Below are 21,242 nucleotides of genomic sequence, written 5' to 3'. Positions count from 1 at the left end.
AAGAAGAAAAAAGAACTAAATAGCACCTTCCACCAGTTGGATCTGTTGATGTGTTTGGAATACTTTAAACAACAGCAGAATACATATTTTTTCAAGTGCCCAAGTACCAGTCAAGATAGGCCCTATCATGTATGATAAAACTAACCTGAAATAAATTCAAAAGAATTGAAATAAGGTATGTTCTGTGACCATAGGAGAGTTAGACTAGGAAACAATAACATAAAAATAACAGGAAAATATCTAAACATTTAGATATGAAACAACACACTTCTAAATGCATAAGTCAAAGAGAAAGTCTCAAAGGAAATTGGGAAATATTTTGAGCTGAGAGAAAATGAAAATATAAAAAATACATCACAAAAATTTGGGGGAGGGGCGCCTGGGTGGCACAGTTGGTTGAGCGTCTGACTCTTGGTTTAGACTCAGGTCCTGATCTCGGGGTTGTGAGATTGAGCCCCATGTCAGACTCGCACTGAACTCGGAGTCTGCTTGAGTTTTTCCTCTCCCTCTCCCACTCCCCACTGCATGCACGCACTCTCTCTCCCACTCTCTAAAATAAATAAATGAATAAATCTTCTAAAAAATGGGTGGATGCAGCTAAAATAGTAGAGGGTAATTTATAACATTAAGTTCTTATATTAGAAAAAAAAAGTATCAAATCAATCTAAGCACCAAGCTTAACAAATTAGAAGAAGTATAAAAATGATAAACCCAAAGCAAGCAGAGGAAGGAGATAATAAAAATAAGAGCAGAAACCAATGAAATTTAAAACAAAGAAACTAGAGCAAAACAATGAAAACAAAAGCTGGTTTGTAGAAAGGATTAATAAAATTGATAGATCTAGGGGCATCTGTGTGGCTCAGTTGGTTAAGCGTCTGCCTTTGGCTCAGGTCTTGATCCCAAGGCCCTGGGATTGGGCCCCGCATCGGGCTTCCTGCTCAGTCGGGAGCCTGCTTCTCCCTCTCCCCCCTGCTCTCTCAAATGAATAAATAACCTTTTTAAAAAATAAAAATAAATAAAATTGACAAATCTCTAGCAAGATGATGATGGCAGACATGAAGTACTAACATACAGAATGAAAGAGAGGATATCACTGTAAACCCACAGATATCAAAAAGATTGTAAGGAACTACTATAAACATAAATGAGCAACTTATTGGAGGAGACCAAACTCTCAAACAGTGAACTACCAAAACTCACCGAAGTTGAAAAGATAGTCTGAGTAGTTCTATAGCTATTAAAGAAATGAAATTTGTAGTTCAAAACATTCTGAAAAAGAAATCACACAGAGTCATTGGCAAATTCTACCACACATTTATAGAAATAGACCAACTCTGTATAATTTCTTCCAGAAAATAAAAGAGAAAGGGACTCCATTTTATGAGGCCAGCCATTACTCTGATATCAAAACCAGACAAAAGCTGTACAAGAAAACAGACCAATATCCCTCACAAACGTAGATGAGAAAATGCTCCACAAAGTACCAATTGAACATAGCAATGTATATAAAGAAAAATATATCATGACCAAGTGTAGTTTATATCAAGAATGCAATACTGGCTCAGTATTTGAATATCAAACGATGTAATTCACAACATTGACAACCCAAACAATCAGAACCACATATCAGTTGATTCAGGAAAAATATTTGACAAAACTTGACCATTCATTGTTTAGAACTCTCAGCAAACTAGAAGGAAATTTCTTCAGCTGATAAAGGGCATCTAACAAAAACAATTCTAAACTGCAGCTTACTGTCGTAAGCCTGAATCTTTTCATTTTAAGATTGGGAAGAAGGCAAGGATGTCCTCTCTGACCACTCCTATTTAACATTGTACTTGAAGTGCTAGCTGGTACAATAAGGCAAGAAAAAGAAATAAAAGGCATACAAATTGAAAAGGAAGAAATAAAACTGCCTCTACTCACAGCTACGTGACTGCCTACAGAGAAAATCCCAAGGAATCCAGAAAAAACTCCTAGAACTTATGAGTTTAGCAAGATCTAAAGATAACAGTGCCAACCCACACAAAACAATTGAGCTTTTATATACTTGCAATGAACAATTGGGGGAAAGGATTTACTATTTATAAAGGCAGCAAGAGAAAAATACTTAAGTATAAAAATCATATTATAGGATCTGTATGCTGAAATTATAAAACACTGATGAAAGAAATTAAAGATATAAAAATACAGAGATATATTCAGGGATTGGAAGACTCAGCATTCTAAAAATGTCATTTCTCTCCAGTTGTTCCACAGATTTATACAATTCCAGTAAAAAATCTTAAGAATTTTTTTTTGTAATTATAGACAAGCTTTTTCTCAAATTTATGTAGAAAGGCAGAGGAACTGGAATAGCCAAACCCAATTTTGGAAAAGAAGGATAAAGCTGAGTGAATTATCCTACCCAGTTTCAAAACTTATCATAAAGCTACAATAATCAAGATGGTATCATATTGGCAAAAGGATAGGTACGTAGATTACTGGAACGTACTACGAAGTCCAAAAATAGAACCACATAAATATGTCCAATTCATTTTTCATTAAAATGCAAAGATAATTCAATGGAAAATGGATAGTGTTTAAAAAAAAAGATTTTGGACAAAGTTGACATCCATATGCAAAAATATGAAACTCTACATAGATCTCACACTTTATGTAAAAATTTACACAAAATAGATCATAAATCTATATGTAAAACATAAAACCTTCAGAAGAATACATAGAAAATCTTTGACCTGGGATGAGGCAAAATGTTCTTAGGTATCACACCTAAAGCACAATTCATAACATTAAAAAATGATAAAAAGAAATTCATCAAAAATTTTTTAAAAAAATTTTAATGATGAGAAACACTATTAAGAGAATGAGGAGTCATGCTACAGCCTAGGAGAAAATTTTGCAGATATATCTGACAAAGGCCATATATTCAGAGTATATTTTTAAACTTTCAGAACTGACCAGGAAAAATTAAAAAAACCATTTGAAAAATGGTTGAATTTGAATGTCTTAAATAGTCTGTTTACCAAAGAGGATGTACAGTGGTAAATAAATATGAAAAATATTTAGCATTATTGACCATTAGGGAAATGCAAATTAAAACCATGAAGAGATAATACCAGTCTAATGGCACAAATGAAAACTGACCATTTCAGATATTGACAAGGATGCAGACAATAACCCTACTGCATTGTTTATAGGAAAAGAAAATGGTACAACTACTCTGTAAAACAGTTTGGTGATTTTCTTTTTAAGTTAAATGTACACTTAACATTGACCCAACAAATCCATTCCCAGGTTTTTAACCTATAGAAGTGAAAATTAATGTTTCCGCAAAATTCTTCATACCAATGTTTAGAGCAGCTCTGTTCATAATTGCCAGAAGTAGAAACCGTCCAAAAGTCCTTCAGCAAGTGAGTGGATAAACAAACTGTGGTACATCCATATAGTGGACTACTACTCAACAATAAAAAGAAATGAGCCATTGATATATACAATATCCTCAATGCATGAGTTTCAGAGACATTGTGCTGAGTAAAAGAAATCATCTCAAAAGTTATATAGTATATGACTTTGTTTATATCACATTCTCAAAAAAGACAAAATCATGGTGAAAAGAATGGATTATGCATTAGTGGTGGGGTTAGGTGTGACTACACAAGGGAGTAATTTATTTATTTATTTATGGTGTATTATTGACATACAGTGTTATATTAGTTCTACAGTTCAACATTACTCATTGCTCACTGTGATAAGTGCAGTCACCATTTGTTACCCCACAATTATTACAGTATCATTGACTATATTTCCTATGCTGTACTTTTCATCTCCGTGACATGTTTATTTTATAACTAGAAGTTTGTACCCCTTAATCTCTTTCACCCATCGCCCCCACTACCTCCCCTTTGGCAACCACCAGTTTGTTCTCTAAGAGTATTTTAAGAGTCTGTTCATTTTTTTGTTTATTTGTTCTTTTTTTTTTTTTACATTCCACATAGAGGTGAAATCATATGATTTGATTTATTTCACTTAGCAAAATTCCCTCTAGGTGCATCCATGTTGTCGCAAATGGTAAGATTAAGATTTTGTTCTTTTTTTATGGTTAATATTCCACTGTATTTATGTACCGTATCTTCTTTATCCATTCATTGATCAATTAACACTTGCATGGCTTCCCCGTGTTGGCTATTGTCAATAATGCTGCAGTAAACATAGGGGTACATATATCTGTTTGAATTAGTGTTTTTGTTTTCTTTGGGTAAATACCCAGTAGTGGAAGTACTGGATCATATGGTAATTCTATTTTTTTTTTAAAAGATTTTTATTTATTTATTTGAGGTGGGGTGGAGGAGCAGAGGGAGAGGGACGAGCACTTTCTGCACTGAGCGCACAGCCTGACCCAGGGCTTGATCCCACAGCCCTGAGATCACGACCTGAGCCAAAATCAAGAATCAGACGCTCAACTGACTGAGCCACCTAGGCACCTCGGTAATTTTATTTATTATACCATTTTCCACAGTGGTTATACCAGTTTACACACTCCCCCCACACTCCGCTACAGTGAATGAGCGTTCCCTTTTCTCCACATCCTCACCAGCACTTGTTCCTTGTGTTTTTCATTACTAGCCATTCTGACTGCTGTGAGGTGGTATTTCACTGTGGCTTTGATTTGCTTTCCTCAGTGATTAGTAATGGTGAACATTTTTCGCAAAAGAGTCTTTAGAGCAATGGAACTGCTCTTTGTTCTTATTATGCTGATAGTTACATGAATCTATGCATGTTTTAAAATTCATAGAACTGTACACATGTCTAAAAAGTTAATTTTATAGTGCTAATTTAAAACATTTTTTTTAAAACGTAGTGGCATAAAGTGACAATTTATATGTCATGATTCTATGGCCTGACCAGGTGGTTCTTCTGCTTTCCTTTGTATTGGTTGGGATATTGGGATGCCCAGAAGGTCCAAATGGCCTCACTCACATGGCTAGCAATATGTATTAGCCATTGACTCAGGATTTAGCTGTGGCTCTTGGCCAACGACGTCGAGCCTTCCACTCTTAGTACTCTCGGTCTGGCTGGTTGGGCTCTTTTGCAGCATGGTCACTGGGTTCCATGGAGTGTTCAAAAGAACAGTCTCCGATTTCTAGGCACTTACCAGATCTCTGCATCATGCTTGCTAACGCCCCATTTGCTGTAGTTAGACCTGTGACCAAACCCAGAGTCAGTGTGGGAAGCTATAGGGCATGAACACAAGGAGTGCTGCTCATTAGGGGCCTCCAAATTGTCTTTCACAGATGGTGAGTGCTTTTTGTTTTTTTGGTTTTTTCTTAAAACAAGTTTCCTTCCAGATTATCCATATTCCTTCAACAAAAACATTAAGAGACTCCAGTATCTAAGAGGGAATAATTGAAGGAGATTGCCTGTTATTTAAAAAAATGTAAACTGTGATTGTTTGAAACTTGTTGAAATGTGTTATTTTCCTATAACTGTTGATGATTATAGACCCACATCTTTTTCTTTTAAAGAATTTTTATTTATTTATTTATTTATTTATTTATTTATTTATGAGAGAGAGCGTGCACACAAGCTGGGGGGGAAGGGCAGAGGCAGAGGGAGCCTGATGTGGGGATTGATCCCAGAACCCCGAGATCATGACCTGAGCTGAAGGCAGCCACTTAACCAACTGAGCCACCCAGGTGCCCTGTAGACCCACATCTTGGCAGAGATTTCAGTTCATTCTTTGTGTACCCAATTACTTTCCCCCTTAATTCTATCATTAATTGACTGTCAGTATAGGGAATGTGGTTCCAGAGGCACTCACATGAAAGATGCTGTGAGTGGATCTTAAAAGTTCTCATCAAAAGGAAAAATTTTTGTAACCATACGTGGTTATGGATATTAACTAAACTTACTGTGGTAATCATTTTGCAATATACACATGTATCAGATCATTGTGTTGTACACTTAAAACTAATACAATGTTATATGTATCGATAATATCTAAATTTTAACAACCACACCCAAGAGCTTACATAGCACTGCAGACAACATTGGGATTAATTTTGGGGATAGAAAGGAACCTTTTTAAACATATAGTCAGATAGCATCCAAAGAAGTAATTTGTCAAAAAAAAAAAAAAAAAAGAAAGAAAAGAAAAAAGAAAGCCTCCACGAAGGTTTTTATATGGTGAAGATATAAGGCAGGAATACTAAACCAGAAACATCCTACAAAATTAGTACATTGCAGAAATTGAGGGTGTTTTTGTTTTTTGCTCGTTTCTTTTTCCTTTGTTTTTAAGCAGTGGTAAACACAAGAAACCAGATTACTATGGAATGAACACACGAAGTAGGAAAAAGATGGTAGGAGGACAGCATTGTGGTGTAGTAGAAAGAACATAAATAGAGAAATAGAAGATATGGATTATAGATCTGATCTGGCCATTGCTGCACCCTTCACTTCTTCCAGTATCTTGGCTTTCATACTACAAGTGAGGTGTTTGATCTGGATAGTGCTTCTTAACATCCCTAGAAGGCTCTAGAGACCAGGATCTCTGATGGAGATGTATGATTTGAAAAAATGAAAGAAGAGTTGTTATAATTCTTATCCACGATATAAATTACAGAAAGCAAAGATTCTAGGCTGGGGAGAGGACATAGAATATGGAATGAAAAGTTACTGAAGAGGGGTGTGAGTTTTTACAAAGTGTTAAGAAATATTGTAGTCTAGAAAATACAAATGATCTCTAATGTCAATAGCAAGCAAGACCTGTTCATCTTATTCATTTTTTCATCCCTAAATGCCGGACACAGGGCCTGACACATGGTAATACTTATTTAATAAATTAATACAGGATCCTTCCCTCCTCTTAGAAAATTTTGCTTTGGACTTTGGAGAGAGTAATTTAGGGGTGTAACTGTTTCATCCCTTTGTTAGTCACACATTTCCTCTGTAGATGAGGTATGAATGATGAACTCCTTTTGTCCCCCTACTAATTCCTATTCATTTTTGGCGTAAAGTCTGTAGCTATATAGTGCTGTGTCTGTACAGGTTTATATAACTTATCAGATGCTCCCTTCTGTTCCTATTCTGGTTCACAGAAGGAAATAAAAAACATTAGTTCATGCCTCCTAGCTTCGTGGCGGACTAAACCCCATACACCAAAGAAAGGTTTTATTGCCCTCTCAAATGTGTTTTCTCTTGGCCTTGTGTTAAGATCATAGGAAAGAAGCTCAGGACTCAAAAATAGACTACAATTACTCCTTTTCAATTGATAATAATGACCTTTCTGGGCACTGTTCCCTGTATATCCTACAACAGGAATCAAAATTTCCTTTGACAGTCTAGATACCAACACAAAAATTCACGTTCAAAGTAAATTATCCTTTCAGAAGTCCCTGTAAAATGATCTAAAGCAAAATTTATTAATATGGGAAACTATATATCCAGTATTTAAAAACTACCTCTTTTGAAACTACCCAGTAATAGTTTTTCCTATTTGGTGATATTTTTGTTTCCTAGACTTATTAATAAGATGCCGAATTACATCTTTAAGTAAAATTCTTAATGAATGGTTATTAGAAATTGTAAGATCACCTATTAGGTATTTGGGTACAAGTATACATCCAAAAAAAGCCTTGATTGGGAGTTGGAAATGTATAATCAAATTATGTATATCTCCTTTATAAATCCAATATTCGTGAACTAGTACTTATAAAATTTAAACTAGTGTATCCTGTAAGTGAAAAGCCTTTCCTTTATTTCTTTCTTCCTTATCCCTCTCCACCCCCACTTCCATTATGTATTTAATACCTGTTTTTTGCTCCCTCAGTGGATGTCAGGTAACATGGCATAGGTACTTGACTTGAACTGTCTTGTGTGGACTATTGTAACAGCCTCCTAAGCACTCTCCTGTCTCCCAGCCCTCACTTAACTCCAGCATTGTCTGTTCTTTACTCAGAGTGATCCTGTTAAAACCTAAAACCTTTCCTAACTCTGCTGAAGACTCCCATTGACTTCCTTACAGTAGCCTACAGTGTTATACACAGTCCAACCCTGCTTTCATTCACCGAGCCTCTCTGTCCTTATTGTCTATTTTCCCTCCCTTAGTCACTCATCCTCCTTGGCATTCTTTGTGCACACCAAATCCATTCCTGTCTCAAGGCCTTTGAACTTGGTATCTCTCCCTGGAATACCTTTCCCCAGATATCTGTATGCTTTCATTCAGATCTCTGGTCAGATATTCTTTTATCAGAGAGGCCCCATCATCCTCTGTCCTCTTTATTCTGCTTTATTTTTCTTCATAGCACTCATCACCAGTGGATACATATTTAATATTTGTTTATTGGCTATCTTCCCCAGCTAGCATGTAGGCATAATATATTTGTTCTTTGATGCTTCTTCAGAACAGTGCCTCAGATATTTGGATGAACAGCTCAGTGTTAAGTTCTACCTCTTTCTTTGAAGCTTTTCTCCAACCTATAGTGATTCACTTTTCTCTCTTTCTGAACACCATTGTAGGTGCTCATGTTCTGTCTTTACTGATTCCTTAAAGATAGAATTCTTATTGTAAACGTAACTACGTAGTAGGTAAGAGGGTGGAGTGAGAATTGTACAGTGTGGTTTAAATCCCAGCCTACCACTTAGCCATTTAACTCTGAGCAAGTTATTAACCCTCCTGCTCTTCCATTTCTATTCCTGTGAAATGGCAGTAATGGGTAGTTCAGTGAATGGAACACAGAGGAGATAGAATGTGAAAAGCAGGAAGAGACCTGATCATCAGGATCATTATGTGACACACCTGGCTGTTTGGACTTTTTCATGTAAGTAACAGAGAGCTTTGAAAGATTTTTTTTTTTAATTGATAGTGCGGCATAAAGCAAATTTTCAACTTATTTAAAATTTTAACTTCGTGGGGCACCTGGCTGCATCAGTCAGTAGAGCATGTGACTCTTGATCTCAGGATTGTGAATTCAAGCCCCACGTTGGGCATGGAGCCTACTTAAAAAAAAATAAAATTCTAACTTCATTTAATCTATGCTAATACTGAACTGTTGAAGAACTTAATTTACCTTGCAGTGGTGCTTTCATACTGTTTTGTTTTGTCTCTGTGTCCTGTGTTTACTGCCATTTCCTGGCTAAATTTTATTTATTAAACAATTGGGTCACTTCTGGTCTAGAGTAGGACTTTAGTAATGTAAGGGAGACCACAAAATTATTATTATATGTGCATTATATGTGTATTGCCTCATATTTTCTCTTGACAGAAATACCATGCTCTGGCTCCTTTTCCTGCATAAGACTTTTTTAGTGTTCCCCTTATTTCAGGGAAGAATTTCTAACAGTAAACACTTGCATAGATTCTTGGTGCCCTAAAAAAAAAACAGTCATGTGCATTAGGTTTGTACAACCTTTGCCTTCTGGGTATGTGTGGGAAATGAGGTTGTTTACCTTATCTTCAGTTCTGGCATATATCCATTACCAAAAGTATATTTTCAGGATATTTCCCCTGCTCTGTTGTGAAATCATAGAGAAGGTTTGGGGCTTCTCACCTAGGTCACAGTGTCCAGAAGACTGTGTCTCAGCTCAGATCAAAAGCAATATATTATTAGTGATACAAATCAAATCAACCAATAGCTCTTCAAATTTCCCACTTCTGTTCATCTCCTCCAGACACAAAATAGGTTCAAGGAGAAAAGTTCTTTCCTACCTTTTAATATTTTGAGCTGCCTGTGTTTAGGATTCAAGTATTTTGGGTTCTTATTGCTTAACTGGGCTGAAGATTATCTCATGTGACAGCATAGATCTCTTGTTTTGGAATTGCCATTACTTTCTAGAACAGCCACTCTGTACAGCTGCCAACATGCCCTGGATCCTTTTGCTTCATATTACAGTGATACTGCTTTGTCAGGGTAGAATTCAGCCTCACAGGGCTGGAGTCAGTCTCTGCTGACCTCATGCCACAGTACAGCATGTTCAAATCTGGGAGAAACCCGAGGATTATTCGGCATATTCCTCCTCTTTCTCCCTTACAAGCATGGAACCCTCACTCTCCTCGGAAACCGTATGTTGTATATGTGTGTGTATCTGTCTTTTTTTTTTTTAAATCTCTTCCTTAATCCTATAATTCTTCAGCTTTAAGTGGGGGCTGGTTAAATAGATACAGGAAATGCTTTGAGCTGCTGAAACTCAGCATTTTTCAGCAGATCTCAGCCACGGGCATTTGCTATTTTTGTACTGACTTGTGTGAGGTTGTAATAATCAGGAAGCATGTTATCTGTTTCCTAGTTGTTCATTTTGCCCATAGCTATTTGGGCGGAATGTACAGAGCACTCTGACTGTGTGGGCATGCTCAGATCATACTGGAGTGTTCCGACTCCCGTGTGATGGGCTGCTTCAGTGCAGAGTAAATGTCATCCTCACTCTCTCAGGCAAAAAAGGTTATCAGAAAACAAGTGTTTCCTTCAATGAACAAAAGAGTTTCATTTGCCTTTGGCAGCTTAGGAAAAGCTTGGGTTAAATTTGAAGATGCTAGGCATGCATAACAAATAAGAATTTGGATTAGAGCCGTTTGAAATATTTCTCCCATTAAAAACAAAAGTCCTTATTGCTCAGCTACTTGTTTTCACTGTATTTTCCCCAAAGACTTGGCAGTTTTCTGAATTGTAAAGCAGTGCGCACATATCTCAGTGCTAAAGTTTATGCTGCAGGTCAGAAGAACAGGTCTCTGAGATACAACTGGATAGGAAGATGATCCAGCTTTATGCAACACAACCACCATTTTCACATTTGATCTGTAATCTTGAGTAGAAAACTTAGCCCATAGCTTGATTTTACCATGATTTTTTGAATTGGTTCTATAAATGATACACAGATATTTCCCAAGAGGTAATGGTAAAGCAGAACAGATTTTTTAATAGTTTTACCTGATTCTAAAGTGAATATACATTAATACTATTTGCCCTTGAGCCATTGGATTTAAGGTCCAGATTTTTTACTCTGATATTAAATTATTCTCTTATGACTTACGGTTAAAAATGTAAATACTGACTTTATTAAAGAGATTTGTGGTTCTGCTCTGTACCCTTTTTTTCTGTTTGTATCTTGGGTTTTAAAACCTTGGCACATCTCTGTTTGTTCTGGGGTTATAAAAGGTCAGTTTACTTATCTGTGTTTTATTAAGAATGCTACCTCAGATTGAATGGGTTGGTCAGAAAGAAAGAATTCAATAAAAAAAATATAAAAAATTAAAAAAAAAGAAAGAATGAATTCATGGGAGAGCCCTAAAAGGATAGGAGGTGGAGACTGATAGTAAAACAGAATTAACTCCTTTCCCCCCTTATTGACAGTCGAAAGGGAGGAGGGGAATATAAAATGTAACTGAAACATTTTTAGTTGATTTTCTCCATGGTTGTATTAATTCATGAGCAGAGAAAATTTGCTTAAAAATATACTGAGTACCTGAGTAAAAGATTGTAGATGAAACTGTTTTGTTGCTTCCCTATCCATGTCTCCCTCTCACTTAAACTATTCATTGACTCTGGTGAACAAAAATACTCTCATTGAAACAGTGATTAAAATACTCAGAAATGAGGTACTTGCTCCGCATCTGTAATTCTTAGTATGACTATCTGGATATATCAAACTGCTATAGATTGGGGTTCATATATGTCCTCCTTACGTGAGATTGCAACATGCTTTGTTAAGAGTTCATTGTATACTACAGAATGAATATTTTGAAGGAAGATTTGAGGGGAAAATACATTTGACTGTAGGTAATAAATAGAGAATTTTAGAAAGCTGGACAATGTTGAACTTATATCTGTTTTTTAAAGAGATTAAAATATCTCCAGATATTGACAAGTTCTAAAGATGAATAATTCCCTCTTTCCTTTCTTAATAACCCTGCAACACCACACATCTATATGTTCAAGTCATATATATAATGCAGGCATTCCAGATAATTCCTTACCAATGTTGACATTGCGGGGTTTTCTATACAAATGCCCAGAATTTACAGTGGCAATTCAGAACATACATGTGTAATCACTTGGTCATATATAGATGCTTTACCTTGTAAACAAGTGTTATTTACATTGGGCTGTATTGTATCAAACAGTGAACTTTTAAAAGATAAAACTCCTCTCTCATCTGCACCTTACATTCTAGTTGGGGAAGATGACAACACATGATAAACCTAATAAGTAAACTATGGAGTGTGTTAGAGAAGTAGGATGGGCTATAAAAACAATAAAGGGGGGTGAGATTGAAAGTGCTGAGGGTAGACTGCTATTTTAAAAAGATAGTAAGTTTAAGAGACATTTGAGGAAGGGCTTAAAAGAAATAAGCTTGTTAGCCATACAGCTGTCTGAGAAATGAGCATTCCCAGTAGAGGGTACAGCCAGAACAAAAGCAGGAGTGTTCCTGATTATATACAAAGAATAGAAGAGAGGTTGGTATGACTAGAGCAAGAAGGGAGGGCAGAGTGGTAGGAATTGGGGTGTCAAAGATGTAATAGAGTTTCTCAGTTGTCTATTACTGTAAAACAAACGACTTCAAAATTAAAACAACTATTTTATTTGCTCACAGTTCTTGTGAGTCAGCTATTTGGGCTGGGATTAGTTGAGTGGTTTTTGTGCTGGTCTTGCCTAGAGGTCAATCATTGCTGGGTAGCTTAGGTGGAGCTGGATGGTCTAAGATGGGCTTCCTTACATGTCTGATAGTTGGTTCTGGCTGTTAGTTGAGCCTGTCTCCATGTGGTATGAGGATTTTAGCCAGAACAGCTGTAAGGATGGAGTTGTCATTAACTGAGATGTAAAGCCTACTGGAGATCTCGATGTAGCAAAAGAGAGCAAGCCTTGATATACAAACACATTTCAGGTCTCTGCTGTGTCACATTTGGTGTTCATGTGGCCAAAGCCAAGTCCATGACCAAACCCAGTTTCACAAGATGGAGAAATAGATTCCACTTTTTGATGGAAGGAATGAGAAAGTCAAATTTTAAAGAGAAAGGCATACTTGATTGGATGAATTTGTGGCTATGGCCTTGAAGCCATTTTTAAGGACTGGCTCTCTCTTTGAATGTAAAGGGAATACATTGAAGAATTTTAAGCAGAGGAGTGACATGATTTGACTTTTATTTTTAAAGGATCATTCTGGCTTAGTACTGAGAATAGATTATATGGTGGCAAGGCAGACCAGTAAGAAGGCCATTCTGCTAACCCAGGCAAGACATGATAATGGCTCAGACTAAAGTAGCAGAAGTGAAGATGATAAGAAGTGGTTAGATTTTGGATGTATTTTGAATGTACAGTCAAGAGGATTTTCTGGTGGATTGGATGTAAGGTATGAAAGAGAGAAATTGATGACTACAAGGATTTTAGGTTGAACAGCTGGAAGAACGGATTTGTCATTAACGAAATACAAAGTCTGCTGGTGGGTAGGGTTTTGTGGGAAAGAGCAAGAGTTCAGTCTGAGATGTTCGTTAGATGTCTGAGAATAACTGACTATACGAGTCTGGAATTTAGGAGGTCTGGGCTGAAAATACAATTGAAGGCTGAAAATACAATTAGATGGGATTTAAAATCAAAAGACTAGATGAAGTTACCAAGAGAGGGAATGAATGTAAATAAAGGAGAGAAGAGGAAAAAGAACTGAGCCCTGAATAATCTGGTTTGAGAATAACGGGAGGAGGAATAGTGTGGCCCATGATGGATGAGGAAAATCAAGAGTATGGTGTATTGGAAGCCAAGTATAGAAATTCTTCATAGGAGGAGAGAAACAGCAGCTCTGTCAAATGATGCTGATAGGTCAAGTAAGGTAAGGACTAAGAACTCATCTTTGAATATAGTAATGTAGGAAGGATTGGTCATCTTCCCAAACATTTTTTGGTAGAATGATGAGATTAAAACCAGTTGAGTGAGTTTGAGAATGGGAAGAGAGGAATTTGGAGACCATTTTAATGAGTTTTACTTCAATAGGGAGCAGAGAAGTGAGCAGTAACTGGTAGAGGAAATGAGGTCAAAAAGAAGTTTCTTAAAGGTGGGAGATGGGAAAAATCATGTTGATGGGAAAAATTCAGTAGAGAGGGAAAATTGGTCCATTTCTTTCATTTATTTTATTTAATAAACTTAAATGTGCAGGCACTATTCAAAGCACTTTACAAATATGAACTCAACTAATATAAGAATGAAACAGTGACTGGCCATTCAGTATAAAGTACTGTGGTGGGAGTTCTCAGGAGTTCAGTAATGTGTAAGACACATCTCTGACTTAAGGACTCATGGTCTCTATTAGAAATATAAAAACTTGCAAAAATAAACAAAACAGAAAAATTATACTGTTTACAGGTTTAGAGAAGGGTGAGTATTTTCAGCTGGGGAATAAGGAGTGTCCATAATTTGATTCCAGTTAAATACGTGTGGGCCTTTAAACTAAAGGTAGACTCCTTTGGACTTCAGTTTATATATTTTTACCTTGAGCGTGGACAAGAGTGTGTGTATTGTAAGGTAGACTGGGGACGGGGTTCGAGGTAGGAGGGAAAGTTTCAAAAAGTCAAAAAAGCAGAAAAGGCAACCTCAGAGATACTCCCTTCTCTGTCACTGTAATTGTCATCTTCATGTTCATACTTATAATCCCCATATGTAGGGGAAATGGAGGTGGGAGAGGAGAGGGTGTATGAGTGTACACATGCAAACTGTGTATGCATCTTCAGTACCTAAAATACAAGGAGTTCTCTGTTAGTCCTCTGTTTGACTCTATTAGATAAAATAGTTTGGGGAACAATCCGGATTATTTTTCAGATAAGTGGAATAGAAAATGTGAGATGTGTAAGCCCAGGAAATATGATTAGAATATGTCCTTTAATTCTCATTTGCTCTTCATTAAAAGTGTTGTGGTTGTTGGAAGTCTGCGGAAGTAGAGAATACAAACCGTGTTTAGACTGATACTTGGGTGGAAGAGAGTATTTTATATTCAGTGGAAACCTGTGAGAATAAATTTATAGAGAATCATTTCTGGAGAGTGTAGAAGCTTAATTCAAGTTGGCTTCTTATTTCCGGTGGTTCCTCTTATCTATTTTTTAAAAATCTAGGCACATTCTGGGGAGCCTCAGTGGCACAGTAGGTTAAAGCACCTGACTCTTGGTTTCACCTCAGGTCATGATCTCAGAATCTTGAGATCAAGCCCCGCATCAGGCTTAGCACTCAGCTCAGGCTCAGCACTCAGCTTAGACTCTGCTTGAGATTCTTCCTCCCCCCTCGCTCATGCACTCTCTCTCTTTCAAATAAATTAATTAATTAAATCTTTAAAAAAAATATATAGGCATACTTCAATTATGTCCTGATTGCAAGTTCAGGGAAAAGGTTCTTACGGGGATCCAAAAGAGCTCACAAAAAAAGGAATATGTATGATCAAATTACATATCGAACAATGGTCAAGTTTATCCTTAATTAAAGGAATGCAGCTGATACTTAAAATGAGATTTTATTTTCACTTACCAGAGTAATCAGATGCAAAAGTTTGATACCTAGAGCTGGCACAGTCATTCGCCTACACTGTTGGTAGTAGATCAAATTGCTGTAAGCCTTCCAAAGGGTAATTTGGTAATCTCTACCAAAGTGTAAAACATATGCACTCTCTGATACACTGGTGGAATTTACATTATTAGTATGCCCACAGAAGTTTACCAAGATACATATAAATATGTTATAGTGTTGTCATTTAAATAGGGGAGAAAATTATTTTGATGCCCACTTGAAGTGCCACAACATTAAATATCTTTGATATCCCCCCCAAAGATGGTGCAGCCTTCTTCCTTACCAAGGAACTGGATCCCATATTGTCCTATTTAACAGTTATCAGATGGGTTCCAGGAAATTTTAAATTTCCTAGAAATAAAGGCTTTTATTTATTCTGTTAATGGTGGTCACTAGAGATAAGGTGTGTTCAGAATGAGAGATCAAATACTCCAAGAAGAGTCTCACCAAAGAGCTATTAGGAACAGAATTGGCAGCAATAGGAAGCTGCTAGTTAGGAAACAAATCTTTAAGAAGTAAAGACTACGTGGATTAGTATGTGAGAATGAAATGGGGGAGTGGGTAGTCTGGAGAAAGTTTACCACAACTCTGTGTCTTCAGGTAATTATTTTAATTTTTAAGAGGTCCATTTTCATTTTGAAGAACCAAACTGCCAGTGAGGTCACACAATTTGAAAGAGGAGAGGAGGAGAGAACTTTGATTACATACTTCTTCCTAAACTAAAGCTGCTTTTATAGTCTGCATCAGTGTGTTTACATTTATGATACATACATTTTATCATATATATTTATCAAGTATAGGTCAGTTTATGAAACGATCCAGTTTTTGCCTGTTTATCTAATGTTTTCCCTTGCATGAGCTGTTGTAAGTTGCTTGCATCATTTGACTGTTATTCTCCACTGAACTAATTATATGCCAGATTACCTCTGAGTTTTGGAGCTGGATAAAGAGAAATAGTAAAGCCAAGGGCAGGATATCCAGGTGGCAGCTGTTCATACCTCAAACAGTGAGCAAGATTTAAAGAACTACGTTCAATATCTTCTTTTGGAGCATGGAAAGGATTAGAGTAAGGTAGAAATTTTATTGGTTCTTACTGACCAGGTGGTTGTGGTTTTGACTGATCAGCATGAACATTTTCACCTTGGAGACAAGGGCCCTAGACTGCATTGTTGTTTCTAAAAAGAAGAATGATATTATCAAGAGACTGAGACTCTCCTTAAGAGACCTGGTATAGTACCAGCCCTACATGACCAGGTAGGAACTTGGGGAATTCAGTTAACATGCCAGAGCTTTTATTTCTTATCTATAAAATAAACATCTGTTTCACAAGATAACCTCTTCAAGAGCTTCAGATTTTAGGAGGCTCAGATGAATGTCGTGTACACGAATACACATGTACAGACATGTATAGATTGTTTTTAAAACTAAAATATACATTTTTCTATGGCTCTCAGAAATACAGTCTCAGATCTCAAACTTTGCATATGTTCTGTTTCTAAACAGTTATTAGATTTGAAAGGCAATTGTTGTTGTTGTTTTAAGTAATTTCTACACCCAACATGGGGCTCACACTCCTAACCCTGAGATCAGGAGTCACATGCTCTACTGACTGAGCCAGCCAGGTGCCCCTAAAAAGCAATTTCTTAACTGATTATCCATCTTCCTCCCTCCCTCCCTCCCTCCCTCCCTTCCTTCCTTAGTTCGTTCCTTCCTTCCTTCCTTCCTTCCTTCCTTCCTTCCTTCCTTCCTTCCTTCCAGAGAGGGTGGGGGGAGGGGCAGAGGAAGACTGAGAGAGAATCCTGAGCAGGTTCCCTGCCAATGTGGAGCCCTATGCAGGGCTCGATCTCACAACCCTGACATCATGACCTGAGGTGATATCAAGAGCCTGACTTAACTGACTGAGCCACCCAGGTGCCCCATGATTATTATTCTTTAACTACAAACTATAGACAGTAAATGAGGGATTTTACCTTACTTAAACTAGAACTAATAGCGTATAGGAAAATGCGGGTTTAGACAAAGTCTTACTACTTTGGGTAGGGTAATTATTTGTTTTGAAAAACGTTCATTTTATAATTTCTTTAACCATTTTTAAGTCCAATGTAATATTATTAAATGTAGTAAATATTATCCTATATGTAAATATTTAATTTGCATATTGTTTGCAGAAACAAAATCTGCCTTAAGTGAGAGCAGCATATCTTTATTTGAGATCAGTCTCTGTGACCTACCAATTAATAAATTGGAATTTGAAATTAGTAAAAAATATATAGTGAAATGGGTGTATATATATGTGTGTACTTTTAACATTTACTTGATGATCTAAAATTTCTAAAACATTAAGAGTCTTAAGGTAAAACTGTAGTGCTTAAGTTCAGTTTTTTATTAATGTTAAAATCAGGTGTAGAAAGGTATTTTCTAGTTGCTGTTAATTCTTTGAAAAACAGGCAAATTTTCAGTCCTACTTAGCTCTAAATTGTTACCGTTAAAGACTCATGGTTAGGAGTACGTAAATAAGTACTTTATAAAAGAAACCCTAATTACTAGGGTATTAAACAGATTTTCTAAATTTAAGTTATCTCCAAGTAAATTCATTTCCTTTTATTAAAAAAGGATTACTATACTAGTAGATGAGAGGTACTCTGAAAACATAGCATATCTAGATTTCAGCAGTGCCATTAACAGAGTTTTTCATGTTATCTTTGGGGGAGAAATTATAACTGATTATTCATAACTGAGTAAGTGAATGAAGGTATGAAAATAGTACCAACTCAGATAAATATCACCCTGGAACAAGGTCTCTGATGGTTTGCCGGAGGATACTTCCTGTCCTGTTCAACTTCATTAAAATCCTTGGCAAAAGAGATTACTATGGCTAATCAGAGTTGAAGGTGTCAAGCAGCTGAAAAGAATAATTAAAAATTTGAGCCATAGAATTGTAATCCATTGGTATTCTCAAATGAAAAGCAGAAGTCATCACGTTATGTGATTCAGCTGTACCACATTTATGTAATTTATAGAAAAGGCAACTGTTCTTAACACCATTTTCAGTTGAAGAGAAAGCAAACAGGAACTAAATTAAATGCTATGACTAAGTTCTCTAGCAAATCTCTTAACACTTAATAAAGTCATTTAGATGCTGCACCAAAAAGAGTCTGCGTAGCGGGATCTTAATTAACCTAAATCAGACAAAGCTCCTATTACATTGCAATGCATTTAAGAATTAGGATGTCTTAGTCATTCTTTGAAATTAAAATTCTAGAAATGAAGTATTATTAATACTACCTTAATGTTAGGATATTGTATCAGAAACATTGTTGTTAATATGATTGAAACATGAAACAACCTGACAGCAGAGTTCCTAGTAGTTTAGAAAAATAAATGAAATGCCTAACAGTGTCCCCATCTCAATTTTGTTTACAAAGAGATACTAAAAGAACATTGTTTTCAATTGATCATGGACAAATTGTCTTACTAAAGTTTTCCCCTTAAGGTTATTAAGACAAGCCCTAGACTGTTAGGAATTGTAATTAGGACTTTTCCTTTCCAACTCCCTAGATTGGCAGTCTGCAAATTCTATAATACCTTATTATAAAGCCTTAGCAGTTTTCTCAATTTTAACTTCAGATGTTTTACAAACTTATTTTTATCAAATCATAAGGAGATAAAAGTAATTTTTTCAGAAAACATCGTGGAAAGATAGAAAATATTTCCTGAGTGGCTGCTGAAGACAGGAACAAACTAGAAACAGTTCCATACTGATTTTCTAAATAATGGCTTAAAAACAGACGTCTTCCATATTTATTGCTGCTTAGTCTTATATGAGAAATTTGTCCCTCAGATATTTCTAATGAATTCACTTAATCATGGGGTAGACTATGTTTTAAGGTTTCTTGCAACTCTAATTTGAAATTCTGTGAACTTTTTTTTGGTAATTATTTTTTACATGGTTATAGAATCTCAGAAACTCAGTCCTTAGAGAATTAAAATTAGTTTGTAAACAAATACTGCCTAGTAATCAAAGGTGGTTCTGTAAAACGTCGAATATAAAAAATGGAAGATTCCCATTCAGAAATCAGCCACAACTAGCTGTACTTAAGTAATACAATCAGGTATTTGAGGTGATATGAAATATGGTTTTATTTTTTACTGATATATTCAATAGATGTTCATTGAGCTACACTGTCTGGCTTGCTCTGGAGAACTAGAAGTGAATGTTGGGCCTTCCGTTTGCAGTCACCGCTTTTTTTTTTTTTATAATCATAAATGAATTGGTCTCATATAATTTTTAGGGAGCCTTATTTTATAAGTAGTTTCACTAGGATCACAGATTGTTGACCTGTGTCCATAGATCCTTATTTTACTGTTGAAAGTTTAGTGGTCTGCTATGTTAATTTACCCATTCAAATACTATACAAGTGTGTGTTTTCTAATAGGATACGGAAACCTCAGAACAGGATTTCCTCTCTCTTCTTTGGAACAAGTAATTTTATTGTTACATTAGTTTTTTGGTGGTGGTGTTTGTTGTTTTTGAGAGAGAGAGAGAGCATGAGTGAGGGGGTGCACAGAGGGAGAGGGGGAGAGAGAGAATCTTAAGCAGGCTCCACGCCTAGCATGGAGCCCAATGCAGGTCTCAATCTCATGACCCTGAGACCATGACTTGAGCTGAAATCAAGACTCGGGCCACCCAGGCACCCTTATATTATTATTATTTTTTTAAGTATTTCAAATAGGTTGAGTCTAAGGAAATCAAGCCAGTGGACATGATGGCATCTTTGTTGGATTCTGACAAGTAAAATCAAGATTGAAGGCTTACAAAGATATTTAAAGAATGAATCATCTTTTGTGAAAACTCTTGAATCGCAAAATTCAGTCAGATTTTAGATGTCCAGGAATGTATAAGGTCTCCCCTCATCCACCCCCCCTTTTAATCATCCCCCTCCCCGCTTTTGGAAATGTGAGAGAGTATTTGGTTGTCACAAAGACTTTGGGAGGGGAACGATGCTGGCATTTAGTGCATAGAACCCATGGAGGCCTTAATAGCCAAAATGTCAGGAGTAACCTTGGTTGGGAGCAGAGTTTCCAGGCATATTTCCTTATTTTCTTCCCTCTTCTCCTCCTTTTCCTTCCTCATTAGAAAGTGAGAACCGCAGCTGTACGGACATTTGGGGTAGTAGTGTGCCCTTAGTACACTTACGTCCTTTGCACATTGGTATGTAAATTAGAATCTGAAGGGACATTAATTCTTTATACTTTCTATATTAGAACATATTTATTGACCCCAGGAGAAGGTGTCATGTTATCTTCCTTATCTTCTTTTCTCCTTTATGGTTAGATCATTACTACTGCTGTGTATACATCTATTGTGTATGCATTAATCCTGTTTAGGAGTGAGTTGTTCCTAGCTTCAGCTTTGACGATGAACCTGTGCTTGTGCAATTTTTCAGAAACAGTGCAGATTCTCATTCAGCCGTTTTGATTACTCTAAGCCTGATGTGAATTTGGAATTCAGAAAAGTTAGTTGCTTTGACTTGTTCACTTATACGTGCTGTTCACGTTTAGTGTAAATACATTTGAACTGAAGAGCATATGAATATTTGGTTTCATATTTGGCGTCTATTAAATATTGACGCTAATTATAGAAATATATCTAGGAGATGTATTTTTTTTTTGGACCAAAATTTCAGCTTTACTTTCTTTCCAACCATT

The 21,242-nt window shown here is 36.3% G+C and overlaps 1 protein-coding gene across 8 annotated transcripts in view; it reads left to right on the top strand.

Annotated features, from left to right (window-relative positions):
- Positions 1 to 21,242, top strand: part of TMCC1 (transmembrane and coiled-coil domain family 1) — a 239,531-nt gene that overhangs the window by 169,135 nt on the left and 49,154 nt on the right. The window contains exon 1 of one of the 8 annotated variants that reach the window (XM_034658811.1): positions 9,352 to 10,060. The exons of the other annotated variants lie outside the window; for them this stretch is intronic. Within the exon in view, the coding sequence (XP_034514702.1) occupies positions 10,034 to 10,060 (27 nt within the window). The 5' untranslated portion in view covers positions 9,352 to 10,033. Of the gene's footprint in view, positions 1 to 9,351; positions 10,061 to 21,242 lie in introns of those variants that run through there. 8 annotated transcript variants of the gene reach the window in all.

This window comes from Ailuropoda melanoleuca, chromosome 4, assembly GCF_002007445.2.
Source record: "Ailuropoda melanoleuca isolate Jingjing chromosome 4, ASM200744v2, whole genome shotgun sequence".
Classification (NCBI taxonomy): domain Eukaryota; kingdom Metazoa; phylum Chordata; class Mammalia; order Carnivora; family Ursidae; genus Ailuropoda; species Ailuropoda melanoleuca.
The sequence above is the reverse complement of the archived record's forward strand: the minus strand, read 5'-3'. Positions and strand labels throughout refer to the sequence as shown.